This window comes from Sphaeramia orbicularis, chromosome 17 (assembly GCF_902148855.1).
Source record: "Sphaeramia orbicularis chromosome 17, fSphaOr1.1, whole genome shotgun sequence".
NCBI classification, from domain to species: Eukaryota; Metazoa; Chordata; class Actinopteri; order Kurtiformes; family Apogonidae; genus Sphaeramia; species Sphaeramia orbicularis.
The window spans coordinates 25,158,148-25,177,228 of NC_043973.1; the positions used below are offsets into that span (position 1 = coordinate 25,158,148).

The following is a 19,081-nucleotide window of genomic DNA, read 5'->3' on the forward strand; positions in this document are numbered from 1 at the left end:
TTATCCATACCTTTTCAGAAACTTTTGCCCATATGAGTAATCAGGAAAGCAAACGTCAAAGAGTGTGTGATTTGCTGAATGCACTCGTCACACCAAAGGAGATTTCAAAAATAGTTGGAGTGTCCATAAAGACTGTTTCTAAGGGAAAGAAGAGAATGACTATGAGCAAAACTATTACAAGAAAGTCTGGAAGATACTATTAAAGAAGAATGGGAGAAGTTGTCACCCGAATATTTGAGGAACACTTGCGCAAGTTTCAGGAAGCGTGTGAAGGCAGTTATTGAGAAAGAAGGAGGACACATAGAATAAAAACATTTTCTAATATGTACATTTTCTTGTGGCAAATAAATTCTCATGACTTTCAATAAACTAATTGGTCATACACTGTCTTTCAATCCCTGCCTCAAAATATTGTAAATTTTGCTTCCCCACCCTGTATGTCAAAATGCTGTCATCCTGCTTCTGTCTAGGAATTATACATAAAACCTTATTTTTGGAGTGAACATTATCTATTTATTTGCAGTGATTGTTATTATTTTCTTTCATTTCCATCCTATATTACATATGGAGGTTTGTAAAAATGCACATACAGCTGAGAAAAAGGAAAAGAAACTTATTGTAATGTTATGTATTTAAATGTATACATCGTATCGTACTGATAAAAAAGAAAATCTAATAAAAACTAAGTTAAAAAAAAAAGACACTCATAGAAGTTATATCATAAAAGCATGAATTCTAACATTTACATTTTCCTCTTGGATCAGCTGACAGGTTCTTAGACTTTCTCCATTTTTCATAGGTTTCTTCTTATGGTGGTTTCCTGACATATCAATCCAAATCCTTTGGCATTCCTAGCGAAGGGATGACGCTGATGGACAGAAGACCTGATGTCATTCTAACTGTATGTACTCTGACACGGCTACTAGTACATACTAGGACATGTCTTTTCCTGTTATTTTTTCAGCAAAGTTTATTTTTCATGTCTTTTTCTCCCATAGGGCCACAATATGACCCTGATCCACATAGCTTCACAACTCCCGAATCCAGACAGGGTGTATCAGGGCCGAGTCCAGTTCACAGAGGTGAAGCCCATAGTATCAAAGTTCATAAGGTTTAGAGCTTGTGGTTGTTGAGATATCTTGTTCTTTAAACTGCATCCAAATAATAAAAAAATAATAGTCTGTTATGTATTTTCAGCTTTATCATGTAAAATTCCCACTGCTGATTTTTCAGTACTGGAGTCCAAATACTGTCTGTGTTATCTGCAGGGAAACTGGCGCCATGCTGGTACCAACAGGCCTGTCTCCAGAGAGGAACTGATGATGGTCTTAGCCAGTCTGGTGGGCCTGAGGGTCCGAGCCCTGTACTTCACTCAGAGCCAGCGACTCAGTTTGGGGGAGGTGGGCTTGGAGGAGGCCACCAACACAGGGACAGGAGGCCCTGGAAACACTGTGGAGGACTGTTCCTGCCCACCTGAGTACACCGGAGACTCCTGTGAGGTGAGACGGGTTTATGTTTAATATGTCGTGAGTTTATTTGAGTCTTGGGTGGTAAAGATATACAGTGTGTCCATAAAGTCTCTTTACAATTTAACACATTTATTACAAAGCCAATGAATATACAAATCTGTGGAAATTACCGCAAAATGAAAAGTAGATATTTAAGTTTTTTGCCTCATTTAACCCTTTCATGCATAGTGCATGAACTGCAGTGTTCATCTATTCTACAGCTGTTTTCTTGTATATTCATGGATTTTGTTGTTTTAGTTCTGTATTAACCAACACAGTGGACACTATCATCACATACGCTGGCATTCACACCATTACTGTAACTTTCCTGTTTTTGATAAACCTGATCTGTAGTAACATATTTTAGTGTAAATCAATTGCTAATTGTTATTAGACTGTAATGAACAGGGTTTTTTTTGTGCATATTATCTGAGTGAGTAATAACTAGTATTATAGATTGTTAAAATGTGAGAAAACATCAGATTAGCTGTATTAAATAGCTTTTTACTTCATTGTTTTCACACAGTATGTGAGTAAATACAGGTTTCTTTGCTTCAAAAATTAAATGCGTGGTGTCCAGCTGAGTGGACATTTTTGTAACTCCATGAAAAATAGGTTCATGAAAAAATTTAAATCACATAGCTTTTTTTTTAATGCGTAAAGAGGAATAAAACACTCAGGAAAAAAAATCTTGATTAAGGTTCTCATAATTCATGCATGAAAGGGTTAATACACCTCTATATGGGCACCATTAGTTACACATAGCACATATAGATGGTACTGGATTTGTTTCCATGTTGGCTGTAGCATAGCCTCATCAGTGGTGTCTATAGCCACTTTTACACAGAGATCCCAGAAAAAAGGCAAGATGGTGATCCCACCTTTTTTCCACCATTGACTGATTTCCACAGCCAAGCCAAAGGGGTAACAGAGGTGAGACAGTCTGGACTTTTACACAGCAGACCAGCACTCCAGAATCAAAGGGGTGGTGCATATAGAGCGCATATGGAGACACTGAGATGGATTCTGCGGCAGCCTCCCCAGGTGTTGGTCCCGCGGCTTTGTGCGGCACCCTGGCACGAAGGTGTAGCACCGGGGGTGGCTGCCACACAATTCATGCCAGGGCCTCCATATGCACCTGCTGTCTCTGAGGCGTGGGAGTCGCCATCATCAGAACGTCACACCTTGGTTGCGGAGGGAGAGGTGTTCCAGAATCATGATTCCACCTTTATCACAGCTCTGTTACTACGTCCTGAGGCGTTACAGAGCCGTAACAGAGATGGAACCAAATGATCCCACCATTTCATTTACACAGACATCGTTACGAAATAAAGGCCAAATATTCCCATAACTGTAGTGCTGTGTAAAAGGGGCTAGTGGCATCAGTGAACTTTTACTTGATCTCATTGATGTCCTGTATGTTTGTTCGATATGTGATATCTTTAACATAACCCCATAGAAGGAAATCCAGGGCAGTGATATCTGGTGAATGAGGTGTTCAGGGAATTGGGCCATCCCTTCCAATCCACCAGTGTGGAAATGTTTGATTTAGGAACCCACCAACTTGCAGTCCCCAATATGGTGGTGCACCATCTACCTGGACAATGATGGTTGGTTGAAGGTCATCCAGTTGTGGTGACACATATTCAGTCAAAAGTTCAAGGTAAACATTTGCAGTTATTGATCTCTCGTTGAAGAAAAATGGACCAATGATTCAAATGCACATGATCCTACAATGTGATTAAAAACATTGATATCATTATCTACAGAGTACATAAAACCATTCTGATTAACATAACATTTTTATCTTACCGACCGACAGGCCATAAGCTATTGTCATCATGCGGCGTCCAGCGGCGTCGTCTGTCGTCATCGTCTGTCAACATCTGTCGTCTGTCGTCCGTTACAAAAATTTCAGTCATCTTCTTCTCCAAAACTACACCTCCGATTTGACTTCAAACTTGGTATACAGCTTCTTTATAATGATGTCAACAAAAGTTAGTGAAATTATCTAGATCTGGATCTGATTCTGGATTTGGTGCGACTTTGACAAATTTCCCCATTATAAGAGATAGGAAGTGGATCGATGCAATAACTCAGTAAATATAAATTATATCAAGTTGAAATTTCTACAGCACAGCCCTGATGGGGAGATGACCAAAACATAATGGCCACATGCTGATCAGGATCTTCTTCTGGATCTGGGAACTTACGGAAAATTTAACATGGGCTCTTATGGGGAAAAAATTTCAATCGTCTTCTTCTCCTAAACTACAGTTCTGATTGACTTCATACTTGGTATACAGCTTCTGTATGATGATGTCAACACAAGGTATTGCAATTATTTCCATCCAGATCTGATTCTGGATTTGATGCGACTTTGAAAAATTTTCCCATTATAACACATGGAAAGTGGACTGATACAATAAATAAGTATCAATGATATCAAGTTGGAATTTGAATTTTTTACAGATCTGACTGGAATATGACCAAAACATGGGCTATTTCTGTAATAGAATAAATACACAGAACTGGCTGATAATAAATGGCATCTGGATACATTTCCCAAAGCTTTTCATTTGTCTGGTAAGCTACAGGGCCATTGGTCCTATTTTTTTAAATTGTAAAGAGACTTTGCAGACACCTGTATATTAATCTTTCTATGCCTGGATGGGAAACTTGAAAACGCTTGTCAGGTCTGAAAGCAGTAGTGATAACAAACAGGGTGGAGCTGGGTGTTGACTGAAAGACATCATGTCATTTCAGAAGAGTGGAACCTCCTTCTCATACTTTTAGGGTGTCCTGACATGTCTGTATTAAGAGCCAGCCGCACCCTTTTTGTAAAGGAAAAATTCATCAGCTGAGGAGCGGCGGGTGGAATGTACCGGAAAATACCGTCCACAGGGCCATGCAGCCAAATTGTGTAGCCTCAGGGTGGGATGTGATGCACAATCACGCAGACATAATATTTGTGATTGTACAGCTATAAACACTGGCATGGTTACAACGCTGAGACGGAGAGCAAACATCCATGATGTAGTTAGTCACTAAGGAAAAAGGCTTTAGTTGAATTATTTTTTTATTTTGGGAAGGGTTACTGCTGATTTACTGTGTTTGTGTTTCTAATAATGTTTTTGTGCACAATATGGCAACAGTTTCCCACAGAAGTCCAAAATGGGAAATGAAAAGGGACTTTTTCATGCTTGATCAGTAATATACAGTAATATTATTATTTTTTTTCTTTCTTGTTTCTTCTTGCTTGATGCTTTTGGCCGTGCTGTTGCTATAGATGTGGTTTCCTACCTGTGTAAAAGTGAGTCACTGTCTGAAAGGGAGTGATTAAAGGAAGTTGATTATATGCGCCCAGAGGCTGCATGACACGGCAACGTGGTTTGACACATGGGGTGGGGTGGTTGGCAGCACACTGTTACTCATAAACCTGGATGTGTTCGCCTGAGCACTGCTACAGCATGTGTCTGAAAGTACAGCCAACACGCCCAGTTGTGTCTATCGTGTGTTTGAGCAGAGTGATTCAGGTGTGAGTTTATTGTCTGCGTCGACCAAGGTGTTCCACCCTCCCCTCAGTCACATATTCTTGCTCAAAAAGTTGTGAACCATACACATACACATACACATACTGGATATCCTCTATCCATGCACTGTTGAATGTTGAGAGGCTTCATCACACCCCTTTAATCAAACACAACAGTATTTACAATGTTGTGATTTTCCCGTTCTCTATCCAGATTTCCTGTGAGTGCATGCTCCCGGGTATAGAGTTCAATTTTCTTTGCCTCAAGCAATTCTGTGTGTGTGTGTACGTGTGTGTATATGTGTTGGTGGGAGACACAGAGAGAACGACTGAGCATGTAAACACTTGTGTGTGCCTGTGCGCCTGCATATACTCATAGTGATTAGCACTACTGACTCAGGTGCTGAAGTTGATGGGGTGTGTCCTCTTTGTATGAGAGTGTGTGTTTAAGAGGCTGAGGCAGAGGAGTGCGAAGCGCGATTTCACACAGACTAAACGTTAGGAATGTCAGATAGGAGTATGGACAGACGGCGGCGTGCGGAGATTCTGATACAGACTTTGCTATTGGGGACTGTGATTGGATTATGCTACGCTGGCCACAGGCCCTTGCAGAGAGGGGAGCGACCCCGGTACACCAGACACCACGACAGATGGACTCAGAGAATACTGTACCCGTCACACAATGATCGGGGAACTCAGCGGATAGAGTACCCATCAGTAAATGACCAAGATGCACAAAGGGTGCGCTACCCCTCGGTACATGACAGAGGACAGACAATTCAGTATCCTCATTTAAATGACAATGATGCCAGTTCACAAATTCAGGTAAAAGTCAGTACTGTTTGTTGTTCTATACCTGCGTTGTATTATATATAGGTGAAGACTGAATGGTGGCGGTTTGACGACTATTATGTCTGAAAGCAAAGTGTGGACTGTGACCTCTCAGTGTCAGTGTTTTCATGACACTCAATTTAGGTCAAGTTTACTCCTCTTCTACAAATACATCTTTGTACATTTTATGACACTGCAAACACGTGCTGTTTTTAATCATTTGCCTGAGTGGGAGGTGTAGTCAATGTTTAGATAGAGCAGAACGGTCTGTGGTTTTAGTTTATACCTTTAGTTTTTGCTCAAAATTAAGTACAAATGGGTTAGACAAGTGCACCAAATGTTCTTCTTGGTCGAGCAAGTGAACAAAGAGTCGAAAAAAAAAAAGATAATTATAATATAATAATGAAAAATAAATATATCTACATTGCTAGTGGAATTATTAGACCAATTTTCTAAACCACTGAGAATGTAAGTGATATTATTAGAAATCCGATGAGGCTGATTATATTAAATAACAGTGTAATGGACTGCATTACCCTGACAATGTCTGTTTTTGTACCTTTTCAGATTCTAAATTCTAAATGAGATTTCTTTATTAATAACTTGGGGTTGTTATATTTTTAGAACTACATACATTTTACTAGAATTAAAATTAGAATATTTTCTTCGTCCTAACGTTACAAATAACACAATGTTCTTTTATGTCATGTATATTTCTTTGTTTCTTAGGCTATAACTGTTCTTTTTATGTAAGAAAACTAGGTTGCTAATTATTTCCATGCTTCTCTTATTTTAGAAATGTGCCCCTGGTTACTTCAGAGATGGCAGCGGTTCTTACTTGGGTCGGTGTTTGCCCTGTAACTGCAACGGTCATGCAAATGAGTGCGAAGACAAGACAGGGAGATGCCTGGTAAGTTTATCAACCCTCACTAATGACTTTATGACAACAGATAAACTGTGTACACATATACACACCTAAAGATAGACTACATGAGCCCAGATAACTGAAGTCTGAGCCACAGTTTAGTCAGAGTCTAGACCTCTTTCCTCAGGTACCCAGCTCTACCTCTCTTACATCACCACTTCTGAGGCTTTATTTGATATGGCTCTCTTATTTTCCATTCTGGGACTTCTTTCAGTCATTATTCTTTCTGTTATGTGGATGAGTCTTCGCACATTTTAACATCTCAGGTGTCTCATGTGTGTTATTGTTATTCAAGGCACTCAAGACTGGGCCTGTGAGCAATGCATGCATGCATGGATCCACACCCCAGTAGTTCAAAACCAATGGACATAAGCTACTGAACATGCTGTCATTTTGCTGTCCATCAAATTCTAATTCTTTACTCCAGATGTTTTGCATTCCTTTCTTCAGTGTTATGACCAGTTTCTGTCTGGTTGAATTGGTACAACTTTCTGGAAGTAATTGCATGGCTAATTTCATTTTCACTTGTGTTCACTTAACAGTTTGCACAAACAGTGAATATAGGTCGGAGCTGGTTTAATTAATGTACTGTACTATTTTCAGAACTGCCAATATAACACAGCTGGAGATAGATGTGAACGCTGCAAGGAAGGTTACTATGGAAACGCAGCTCTGAGGACATGCACACTTTGCCCTTGTCCATTCAGTGTGCCTTCAAACAGGTGGGTGGAAAAATACATTTACTTTAATAACATGGAAAATTGAATTTTTTTAGACTAAATTATGACTTTCCTACCAATGTGCAGTTTTGCAGTGGGTTGCAGAGATGTCAATGAAGGCGTCCAGTGCATATGCAAGTTAGGTTACACTGGAGACAGATGTGAGAGGTGGGTGTGTGTATGCTTTTATTGGGTTCAAATACTGGACTTTAGATTTCTTTGGCTTATTCTACTGTTTATTAATCTTTTCCATAGGTGTTCTCCCGGTTTCTATGGTGATCCTCTGATACCGGGAGGAAGCTGTCGTCCCTGCAACTGCAACGGCAATGGCAACAACTGTGATTCCAGGACTGGAGGTGAGTCGTCAAGTCTTATTTATTTATTGTTTTAATTTACTTTTTATTCTTGTTTTTGAGAATCAAGTCTTATTTTTAATATTAATGCCCAAAAGTTCTTATTTTACAGTTCACTTTCACCCTCCGGTATCCCGTCCAGCAAGGCCCTTACTGAGCACCAAGTGTGCCTTTTTGGCACACTTAATGGAATAATGTCATGTTTTTAATTCTTTTACACTTTTTTCTATGTCATCAACTTGAGCCATAAATAAAAATACCAAATACTCAATAATTGTCACATTTTTTAAACCTTTAAATGCCATGTGTGTAATGTAAACAAACCATTTTTTTGTTTGGATGCAAAAAACACAAAAAAAAAAAATTTTTTTTCAATATACTACATAAAAAGTGGATCACATATTTGATTTTTGCAGCCTGGCATATGTCAATGATTAACTCCAACATTGGTTAATTTGCATTATTATTTTTTGCGCTAGGTCAAATGTTAAAAAATACTAGCATCTGTCACCAAGTGTGCGTAAAATGCACACCTATAAATCAAACTATTAAATATTATATATTGATTTATTTTTCTGCTCTAATTTAATTTTATTTTTGTAAATCAAGGTCAGCCCTAATCATACATTTCAAATGGAAGAAATAGTGCGTTTTAGGCACGCTTGGGAGACAGATGCTAGTCTTGTAATTTTCTTTTGCTTACAATGTGCAAATTTTAATTGGTGGACAGAATTTTAAAGATCATGCAAAAATGAACAACTTTTGAATTCTAACCTTATTTAAATTGTGAAAAATAATATGAAGTTTTTTAACATGAAGTGCAAAGTGTGCCTAAAAGGCGCACCTGGATACCGGAGGGTTAATTCAGTTCAATCTGTCTTTGAAATTCCTATTGTGAAATAAGTGTTTTCCACTGTTTCAACAGTTTGCAAGAACACACTGGAGCCAGGAGATACAAACACTGATGAGCAATGTCAAGGTAAATAAACTAAAAATATAGCTGATTAGATGAAAATGCCGCATTTTTTTCTTAGTCTGATCTGTCTTTGTTTTCCAGAATGCGATAACTGTGCCCAGACTTTACTACATGATCTTGAGAAGCTGGACGATGAGCTGAAAAGGATCAAAGCTCAGTTGGATAATGCCACAGCCAGTGCCTCCTCTCAGGAGAGACTGAAGAAGTTGGAAAAGGCTTTATCAGACACAAAGGTAATGTATGAGTTTATTGTAACCTTCCCATTAGCTGCCCGATTACTTCAGATCTTACACAGCTTACACCCATACACATGATATCAAATGCACAAGTACAGGAAGTGTTCATTTCTGCAAACATTCCAGATCCTCGCTGATAAGAAATCCCACTGCATTTGTCCCGCAGCCTCTGTGTCAACGCGAGTTAGAGACTACGCAACTGGATGCCATAGTTGCCGTGCCAACTTGTCTTTTCCCATAATATCAGAGCACAATGTTCACTTAATTCAAATATGCAACCTTTTGTGTATTCATGAGAAACAAGTCCATGTCTTCTGTGGCACCACATCAAGCAGCTCTCATCTCTCTGAAGTCTTGGCACAGCACCTACTGCTGAAGTTGTAATTATGCTGGTTCTTTTACATTTCTCCCGTGTTTGTTGCAGATTCTTGTCAACAAATACAACTCCTCAGTCAACAGCCAAAAGTCCAGAGTCAAGCAGCTGGAAGAAGACATGAGCTCTCTTACAGATGACATCAGCCTCCTCAAACAGAAGGTAAGAAGTCTATTTTATCAAAGAATCTGAAGATAATACTAAGTTTAACTCATAAAGACCCAGTGCTACTTTTGTGGTAGTTCCCAAATGACTTTTTTCTCTATATTTAACATTTTTTAAGCAATTTGTCACCATTTATTTTGAACCAATCCTCTGTATTTTGCATTTTTCCATTGAAAATCAGGTATTTTCTAATATTTAATATACTGATCATTTAGATGTTCATAAAAGTGCAGATTAAACTTGAGGGTTATTATACCAAAAAACAGAGAAAACTGAAGAAAAAGTGACTTTTTCAGTAAAATATATCATTAACTGAACATAAAACAAGTGCCTACAGCTGCTGTTATTTACCAGACTCCATGGGTTTTACTGGTGAATCAATGTTGTAGAAGATGACAGTGTTTCCACGTTGACTACAAAGCCTCTGAACGTCCAAATGGGTTATGTCTGATGACCATGAAAAGATGACAAACTGTATTTTACACCAGTTATTTATATGTATTGATAGGATTTGTGGGTTAACAGGTATTATTTTGGTCGCTATTGGATGTTTGGGTCTTTAAGAGTTAAAATGTATGTTTTATATGCAGGCAAATGAGAAGGCAGATGATGCTAAGAAGGCAGTAGCAGATGTTGAAAAAACCCACAAGAGGGCGAAGGATCTGGACTCAGAGGTTCGAAACATGCTTAAAAAAATCCAAGGTAATTGAAAAGTTGTGTCTCTGTGTGTTAGTTGGTTTATATTTTGTTTTTTGTTTTTTAATTTTATGTTATATGCTCTGTAATAGTCATGTTCAATGTAATGTCAATGATTTTAATAGCCTAAATATTTGTTTGTTATTATTCTAACAGGCCTGTTGGACCTGCTGAACGAAGACAGCACCAGCGGTGATAAGCCACCCAATGAAAACCTGAGTAAAATGATAGAAGAAGCTCAGCGCATGGTGAACGAGATGGAAAAAAGGAACTTCACCCGTCAGAGGACCGCCGCTGAGAAAGAAAAAGACGAGGCCATGAAATGTAAGAAACCATCACAAGTCATGAATAGAAGTTTTCAATGTATTCTGAAGGTATGAGGGATTATCCTGATCTGACTTTTTTTTCTCTTCCTCTCCTGATCAGTGCTGGACCACATCAAGGCAAATATAAGTAAGCAGTGTGACCAGAACGAGGCAGCAGCAAAAAAGATTCGGAGCCTTTTGAAAGATTATGAAGCCAAGCTTAAGGACCTGGACGCTGCTCTGAAGGAGGCCGCAGATTTGGTCAAAAAAGCCACCGCCCAGAACGGACTCAGTGCTCAGACACTGAAAGATCTGCGGGTAATAATACACAACTTATTGAATTATGAGGAATGAATGGGCTTAGAGGTTAACCCTTCATAAGGCACTCATAGAAATGCTTTGAAATTCAAAATTCCAACCTTAGTGTGTTATTTGAGGACTTTATTACTTTTGTGAAATTTTTCAACATATTTTATTACGTAGAAAATCAAAGTCGATGAAGTTACCATATTTGGTTCCTTACCTGTAAGTGGCAAAAAAATAACTCATGTAAGTTGCTTGGAACATGTATTTTAGAACATTAGACCAACGTAAGTGCTGATCCAGACCCCTGTCCACATCCACATTATCCCTTTGAACATCATTCCTTACATTAGTACCATTACTTCATGGTACCTAACAAAGCAGGTACACTCACTGTTCATGCAGAGGTGGACCTTACAGACCCTGTAGACCACATTAGACCTGAGATTGTTGACTCACTGTCCTCACTGTAACTGTTGCTGTCACTGTCTTGTAATGTATGCAGAAATTACCAAAAATAGTCTCCTGATGAAGGGTTAATGTCTAGAACTTTGCAGACACAATACAATGAAGCTTTGTAATTCTGTTTTTTTTTTTTTTTTTTGGTGAATAACTTACATAATACAGTGGATGTTAATGCTACATTTGTTGCCACAAAGTCATTACACATATTCACTACGAGTTAAATCCTTCACTCCCTACAGAAACGTATTGAGGACTTGGAAAAGGAGAAGAAGGCTGTGCTGGACCAGATGGACATGGCTGGAAACGAACTGCAGAAAACTGAGGATTTAGTGAAAATGTTAACCGACAGTAAAACGGTAAACCTCCATTAACTGCAGCCTGCATGTACTTATCCTTAAATTCTTCTTTGTATGATTAAAGTGTGAGCCAACATATTTGAACATACTTGTATCTATGTTATCGTATAAAAGAGCTTTATCACTGAGCCTGCACTGTTGAGCTTTCAGGTCTTAGCTTGCCATCTACTCAGATAATGATCTGCGTTTTTACTCTTTGTACTCTTTGTACTCTGAGGTGAGGTAAATGGCATTTCCTGGTGTTCGGAGTAACTCAGACCCATTCTCATATCCTCTGCAGGAGTATGAACAACTAGCTGCACAGCTGGATGGTGCCAAGACTGACTTGACCAAGAAGGTGAATGAGATTTCCAAAGCAGCAGCCAATGAGAAATTAGTGGAGGCTGCAGAGGAACACGCCAAGAACCTCACCAAGATGGCAGAAGATCTTGAGAAGTATGTGTACTGTGCATATAAAAACACAAATAATATCATCACGGATTTCAGATAAATTGAAAGAACATCTATTGATTTTTTTTTTTTAAAGATCTAGTATTAGCTCCTTAATCACTACAAAGCCTTCTGAGTGATGCAAAGATCTATCTATTCTCACTGAGCATATTTACCTCCTATTTAAGTGCTGTGAAGAATGCAAGTGGACTGAGTGAAGTGCGTAACGCCAAAGATGCTATCGAGGCGTACAAGAACATCACAGATGTCATCAATGCTGCTGAGGATGCGGCTAATAAAGCTAAAGTTGCAGCTACCGATGCCTTGAATGTAAGCGTTTGTGACTGTTGAATGAAATGCCTTGAGTAAATGATTGAAAACTTCCATAAACTTTAAAAAATAATGTATCCTCAGTAGCCTTTTTTTTTGTTTCTTCAGAATGTCAAAAACCAGAAACTTACACAGAGAGCAAAAGACCTGAAAAACACTGGTGGTGACCTACTGGATAGTGCACGGGCATCAGATAAAGACCTTAAAGGTATAAAGCTGTGTTTATATTGATTGTAAAATTACACAAAGGCTCAGAGACTAAATCTAGTGTTTTCGTCTTTTAACAGCTGCCGCAGATGATCTCAATGCCCTGAAGAAACGGCTGAAAAACGCTGACAAGAAGAAAAAAACTCTTAAAAATGACCTTCTTGAGGCTCAAAACAAATTAAAAAACATCACAAGAGGTACAGCAGAGCAAGACGGGCTATTATGGGATTAACCTGTCTGATAACCTGGTTTTCTTTAAGTGGGCTGTCAGAGCTCATGTTTTGTTTTCGTTTTTCCTAACTCCCATTCCTCCCATTCAGATGACATTGGTGAGATGATAAATGACGCCAAGATGAAAGCGGCGTCAGCCAACGACACCGCCAGTAGCACCATGGACAAACTTAACGCCATCAGAAAGGAGATTGACAAGATCAATGTTACTCCTGGGGACTCCAACCTCAGTCGTGTCATGGACGATGTGGATGAGTCAGGTTTGTTTTCCAGGCAAATGAAGTACATAAGACCATAACAGCCCCCATCTACTGATTTTAAAACATTTATTTATTTTTGATACTCACATTTTTATTGAAGTTTTTACATTTAAAACATAGAGATACATATTTGAATTATGTATTCCATTGTAGAATTAGATCGAAAAATAGGACAAATGTGTTGTGTGTCATCCAAAATGAAGTACATACATTCGAGTCTGTCAATCCTTAAGCATCGTTCACTGTGTCATACTGTGTCCATTTCTGCCACTTAGTCTCAAAGACACTGTTGACCATAAAGCTCCAATAATTTAGTTTTCAGACACATTCCTCTTTTTATTTCTATTTATACACATCAGTAATCACCTTTGACCAGATACAATGATTACAGACCGAGTCCCAGTTACACTTTATCGATCAACAATAAATCATATTATTACAATCATTTCATGAGAAAAGGTGGAAATATTTATTCCAACTTTATGGACAGTGGAGTGTTTTGCTGCAAAAGTCACTTTTACTTGAGTTTCCTCTGTTTTGTTGAGATAGCCTTTGAATTTACTCTGAACTTTTATGAACATCCACATGGTACGGAAGAGGATTAGGGCCACTGGAAAAAAAGATAGAAATTAAGTTCCAATATATTTTTTTATTAACATTCTGAGAAAAAAGTCAGAATTCTGAAAAAAAAAAAAAATTCCTGACATTCAGGGAAAGTGTCAGTTTCACTTTATAGTATGAGGGAGGAGTGGGGCTTGACTAATCCGAATGACGAATGGCATGGAATAATAAATGACCACTAGGGTTAGGGGTTAGGGTTAGGTCATTCGTTATTCCGTGCCATTTGTCATTTGGGTTAGGATGGCCCGGAGGAGTGACGTTTTGTGCTCTCGATTCCTGTATCTGCACTCTATTAAAGAATCCAATATAACGCCATACTAAATCCGTCATTATGTCAGCCTGCTGTACTCCTGCATGCCATAAAGCGAAAGTGACACTCTCCCTGAATGTCAGAAAAAAAAGAAAAAATCAGAATTCAGAGGAAAAAAAGTCAGCATTCTGACTTTAATCTCAGAATTCTGACTTTTTTCTCAGAGTAATAATAAAAAAATATATATTGTACCTTAATTTTTAAATTTTTTTTTCCAGTGGCCCTAATCCTCTTTCGTAACATGGTCAGTGAATTGAATATAGGAACATATCTTCACCTTTCTAAAATTATTAATTTTTTTCTATACAAAAACAACTTTTTTTTGCCTAAATCACCAAATACTCCATTTCTGGTTAAGTTTTCTGTGTTTCCTGAAAAAAAAAAAAAATTTTTTTTTTTAAAATGGTTTAAGGAATGTTTTAGGAAAGTGACAATATTTGCTTTAACACACAAAATGCAGAAGATAATATTATAATAAATGGTGAGGAAAAAATAATTTAGAAGTTGGTAAAAAAAAATGGTTCTTGGTCTTTAAGGATGAATATTTTTACATATTGTGAATGTTCTCAGCTGAAAGTTTTCCACTTTAACTTCCAGTGAAGAAGCTGTTGAAAACCATCCCATCTCTGAATGATAAGATCTCCGAAGTGGAAAATCTGACCTCGCAGTTCTCACCTTTAAACAACATAACTGAGAACATCAAGAAAATCAAAGATCTCATTGAACAAGCACGTGATGCCGCTAACAGGGTGAGTGCCTGCTCAGTAAATACAGCATACACATACTTACCACTGTACAAGTCATTCTATAAACACATCTACTACAGAAGACCTGCCCACTCATTCCTTGCCGATTACCCCTACACCCTACATGTGCCCCTACAGTCTACATGAGATGTTTGAGAACAGGCAAAGTAATTATAATTTAAGGGGAACTGAAATCTACAAGAAAATGAAGTGTAGAACAAACATAAAAAGCCAGTTTATCTCTGTTAGGGGGATACATCTGTGGAATAATCTGGAGCAAAACTTAAAAATGTCCTCTTCAATTTGTGCATTTAAAAGGATGTATAAATCCACTATAGTAACAAAATATAGAACATTATAGAAGTACGCACAAAATAAGATATTATTGTAGTCAATTGGTTATCATGATAAGAAGATACTATAATATTTATTGATCATTGTATTTGGAGTAAATATTTAAAGTGCATATAAATATTACAGTTTATATTAAAAACGGTTGATTACACAAATCTCATTGTGGATGAGGTGACTGAAAAAGTGCATATGAATGGTTTGTGTGGATGTTTTGTGTTATTGTAAAAAATATACAGAGGTAAATGTGTGTTAACAAAGCAAAGGAAGCAGATCTGGTTTGATTATTAGTTTGTAAAAAAGGGGTGGGAGTCAAATACTTCTTCCCACTCCTTTTCGAGCGCAGAAAAATTGTATTTATTTATTTATTTTTGGACCATGTTGTATGATTCTTTGTTATCTGATAATTCTATGTGCTCGAAATAAACTACTACTGCTACTATTAAATTTCCAAACGTTTGTGTCCGTCCTCCAGATCGGGATCCCAATGAAGTTTACAGGCGAAGGCTACGTGGAGCTGCGTCCTCCAAAGGACCTCGAGGACCTGAAGGCCTACACTGCTCTGTCTCTGTTGCTGCAGAGGCCTGAAGGCAGAGGAGATGGGAGACGCAGACGCAGACAGACGAGGGGCAAGGAGGACATGTTTGTGATGTACCTCGGCAATAGAAACGTAAGTTCTTAAAGTGCTAAAAAAAAGTTCCCGAATTAATCTTTTGGTGTGAAAATGAGTTTGTAATTGTTCATGTTGCATCCACAATTTGTATCTCGCAGCCTAATAAGAACTACATTGGTATGGCTCTGAGGAAGAACACTCTGTACGGTGTGTACAAACTCAACGGATATGAGCATGAGATTAAAACGGGTTACATCACGACATCAACATCGGAGCAGGCCAAGTTTGATAAAGTGGACCTACGCAGGTAAACCGACATCTGACTGTCTCTATAGGGCCATGCGTGGGTTTTTTTTTTTTTTTTTTATGTACTTTTTATTTTGTTTTTGAGAAAACCATAACACAGATACTTACACTAACACAGGGGTGTCAAACTCATTTTACTTCAGGGGTCAGATTCAGCTAAATTTGATCTGAAATGGGCCGGACAAGTAAAATAATAGCATAATAATATATAAAGAATGTCAACTTCAAACTTTTATCTATGTTTTAAAGCAAAAAAAAGTTAATTTACATTATGAACAGGTTTACATCTACAAAGCATCCTTTCAAAAGATGTGAATAACATGAACAAACAGAAAAAATAAGTGTAATTCAACAATATTATGCCTCAGTTTATCATTTATACATGTGCATTATAACTTACAGATCACAGTGGATCTACAAACACACAAAACATTTAACATTTAGTAACAGGCAGAATATTATTAAAATTGTACTTCTCTTAAGACATTTCAGGTTATTCACATTTTTTGCAAAATTATTATTTGTTTTAGTGTAAATACATGAAAATATTTACATTTACGAAGAGAAACATTTGGAGTTGTCATTATTTTTATCTTATAATGATAGTATTTTATTGGTCCTGCCCACTTGAGATTGAATTGGTCTGAATGTGGAACCTGAACTAAAAGGATTGTTAATACAGCATGTTAGCGTAATTTTTGCATTTCACAAATTCATCCCAAGGGCCAGACTGGACCCTTTGGTGGGCCGGATTTGGCCCCCGGGCCGCATGTTTGACACCTGTGCACTAACAGAACAAAACAGACAGCAGGGGGGAGAGTCCAGCATTCGAGCAGCATCTAGTCCACACATGCATCAATATACTCGTATACCCATATTAACTTTTAGCTTTAAGGTAAAGTTTGGGGGTCCATTGAAATTATACAAAGTCCGGCCTCACGGTTACTGCATAAGTGAGCCACTTTGACCAATTTTCAGTACAAATATCAGTTTAACCTCTCAGTTTGAATTTGATTCCCTCCATAACATAAACACTGTACACTACATCAGTCCAGTCATTTACAGTGGGTTTGTCTCTTTGCAGCCATTTTCTGGTCAGGGTCTTCTTACTTGCTATTAAGAGTAATCTCAATAAACAGTTATCCCACTTAGTACACTTGAGTTCTTCTAAATCAAGGGTGTCAAACTCATTTTAGTTCAGGGGCAACATTTAGCCCAATTTGATCTCAGTAAAATAATAACAGTGAAAAAAGTAAAATTGTATTATGATCAGGTTTACATCTACAAAGTTTCCTTAAAAATCTAAATAACATGAACTACTTAAATTGTCTAAAGAAAAATAAGTACAATTTTAACAATATTATGCCTCGGTTTATCAGTTAATCATTTGCACATGTGCATTACAATTTGCATTACAATTGCACAAAACATTTAGTAACAGGCAGAATATTGGTAAAATTGCATTTACTTTTCTTAAGACATTTCTGTTTGTTCATATTTGTTCAGGTTTTTCACATTTTTTTTAATATAAAAGTATTGTTTGGTTATGTAAACGTTTTCATGTAATTTTACTTTTTTGCACCAAAAAAACAGAGAAAATGTGGGGTTGTCATTATTTATAGGTTATTATGATAATATTTTACTAGTCTGACCCACTTGAAATCTAATTGGTCTGTATGTGGATTGATTGTTAAAATCTTCAGTGTAATTTTTGCATTTCACAAAATCATCCCGCGGGCCGGATTGGACCCTTGGCCCCTGGGCCGCATGTTTGACACTAGTGTTCTAAATCATTGAGGTGCATGACAGGGCCATGTGTTTTTTATCCAATGTGCAAAAACATGTGATGCAAATATAATTAACATGCATATTTTCCTCTCTGTGTGACATAGAATTTACCAAGATGCAGAGCTGATCCTCACCAAAGATTACTACTCAACCCCATCTGGAGCCCCCATCCGCAGTGGAGCACTGGGGGAGGACTCCCAGAACCTTTTGGACCCCAATGACATTGTTTTCTATGTCGGAGGCTACCCTGCCAACTTCACAGTGAGCTTCTAAAATAACATTTAGCCTGTGTACTGGAAACTGCACTTGTTTTTTTTTTGTTTGTTTTTTGTTCAATTCTCTTTTTATTGGTATTTTCTATGGTTCACATATTTATTCACATAACAATTCATCTGAAAATTACAATTGAATCTCACAGCAATACGTCTGTGACTCCACAGACAACACAAAAAAAGGATGATTGGTCCTCCCTCAGCAATACCAAAAATGAACTATACTCCCTAGGACAGGAATGCTGGGGTGCACATTTGTGATGCAAAAAAAAACCACACAAAAAACATCAATACAAAAGGGTTAAAAAGGAAAAAAGAGGTGAAATGGACATTAAGGCATGGCCTTTGATAAATGATGGTTGAACTGATGTGACAGAAACTGCACTTCTATTACATTTATGAAACCTTTCTGTGTTCTCCTCAGCCTCCAGATTCTCTAAATTACCCCATGTACACGGGCTGCATTGAGTTCGCCTCCTTCAATGACAGAGTTGTCAGTCTGTATAATTTCCAGAATGCAGATAAAATCAATGTGGAAACCCCCTGCAAGAGGTGAGTACCAATATGTGTTAAGTGAACATTTTTTTTTTTTTTTTTAGTTTTATTCCTATGTCTCCTGTGACCATGTTGGCATCTGTTAGGACTAGTCTAATATGTAAGCTACTTTAGTCTTCTTTTTATGCTTTTCACAAAATAATGCAATACTCTGACACTATTATACGACATAGGAAGGGTGAAACACACAGGAGCATATCTTAATTTGTACTTCTGTTGCAAAGAGGATATTCCTGATGTGAGATGTTACAAACAAATGAACAATTTTTGGTAACTTAAGGCATTCATTTTACATTTTTCTGACATTTTTTTAAATGCT

The 19,081-nt window shown here is 37.7% G+C and overlaps 1 protein-coding gene across 3 annotated transcripts in view; it reads left to right on the forward strand.

Annotated features, from left to right (window-relative positions):
- LOC115437039 (laminin subunit alpha-3-like) overlaps nt 1-19,081 on the forward strand; it is a 98,255-nt gene that overhangs the window by 62,403 nt on the left and 16,771 nt on the right. For all 3 annotated transcript variants that reach the window (XM_030160114.1, XM_030160115.1, XM_030160116.1), the window contains 24 exons: nt 800-901; nt 999-1,082; nt 1,269-1,499; nt 6,668-6,781; nt 7,400-7,518; nt 7,603-7,683; nt 7,771-7,871; nt 8,794-8,847; nt 8,926-9,077; nt 9,505-9,615; nt 10,209-10,320; nt 10,471-10,638; nt 10,741-10,937; nt 11,627-11,743; nt 12,024-12,178; nt 12,361-12,502; nt 12,611-12,710; nt 12,790-12,906; nt 13,030-13,200; nt 14,729-14,880; nt 15,704-15,898; nt 16,000-16,148; nt 18,040-18,196; nt 18,632-18,759. In XM_030160114.1, coding sequence (XP_030015974.1) covers nt 800-901; nt 999-1,082; nt 1,269-1,499; nt 6,668-6,781; nt 7,400-7,518; nt 7,603-7,683; nt 7,771-7,871; nt 8,794-8,847; nt 8,926-9,077; nt 9,505-9,615; nt 10,209-10,320; nt 10,471-10,638; nt 10,741-10,937; nt 11,627-11,743; nt 12,024-12,178; nt 12,361-12,502; nt 12,611-12,710; nt 12,790-12,906; nt 13,030-13,200; nt 14,729-14,880; nt 15,704-15,898; nt 16,000-16,148; nt 18,040-18,196; nt 18,632-18,759 — 3,209 coding nt within the window. The remainder of the gene's footprint in view (nt 1-799; nt 902-998; nt 1,083-1,268; nt 1,500-6,667; nt 6,782-7,399; nt 7,519-7,602; nt 7,684-7,770; nt 7,872-8,793; nt 8,848-8,925; nt 9,078-9,504; nt 9,616-10,208; nt 10,321-10,470; nt 10,639-10,740; nt 10,938-11,626; nt 11,744-12,023; nt 12,179-12,360; nt 12,503-12,610; nt 12,711-12,789; nt 12,907-13,029; nt 13,201-14,728; nt 14,881-15,703; nt 15,899-15,999; nt 16,149-18,039; nt 18,197-18,631; nt 18,760-19,081) is intronic.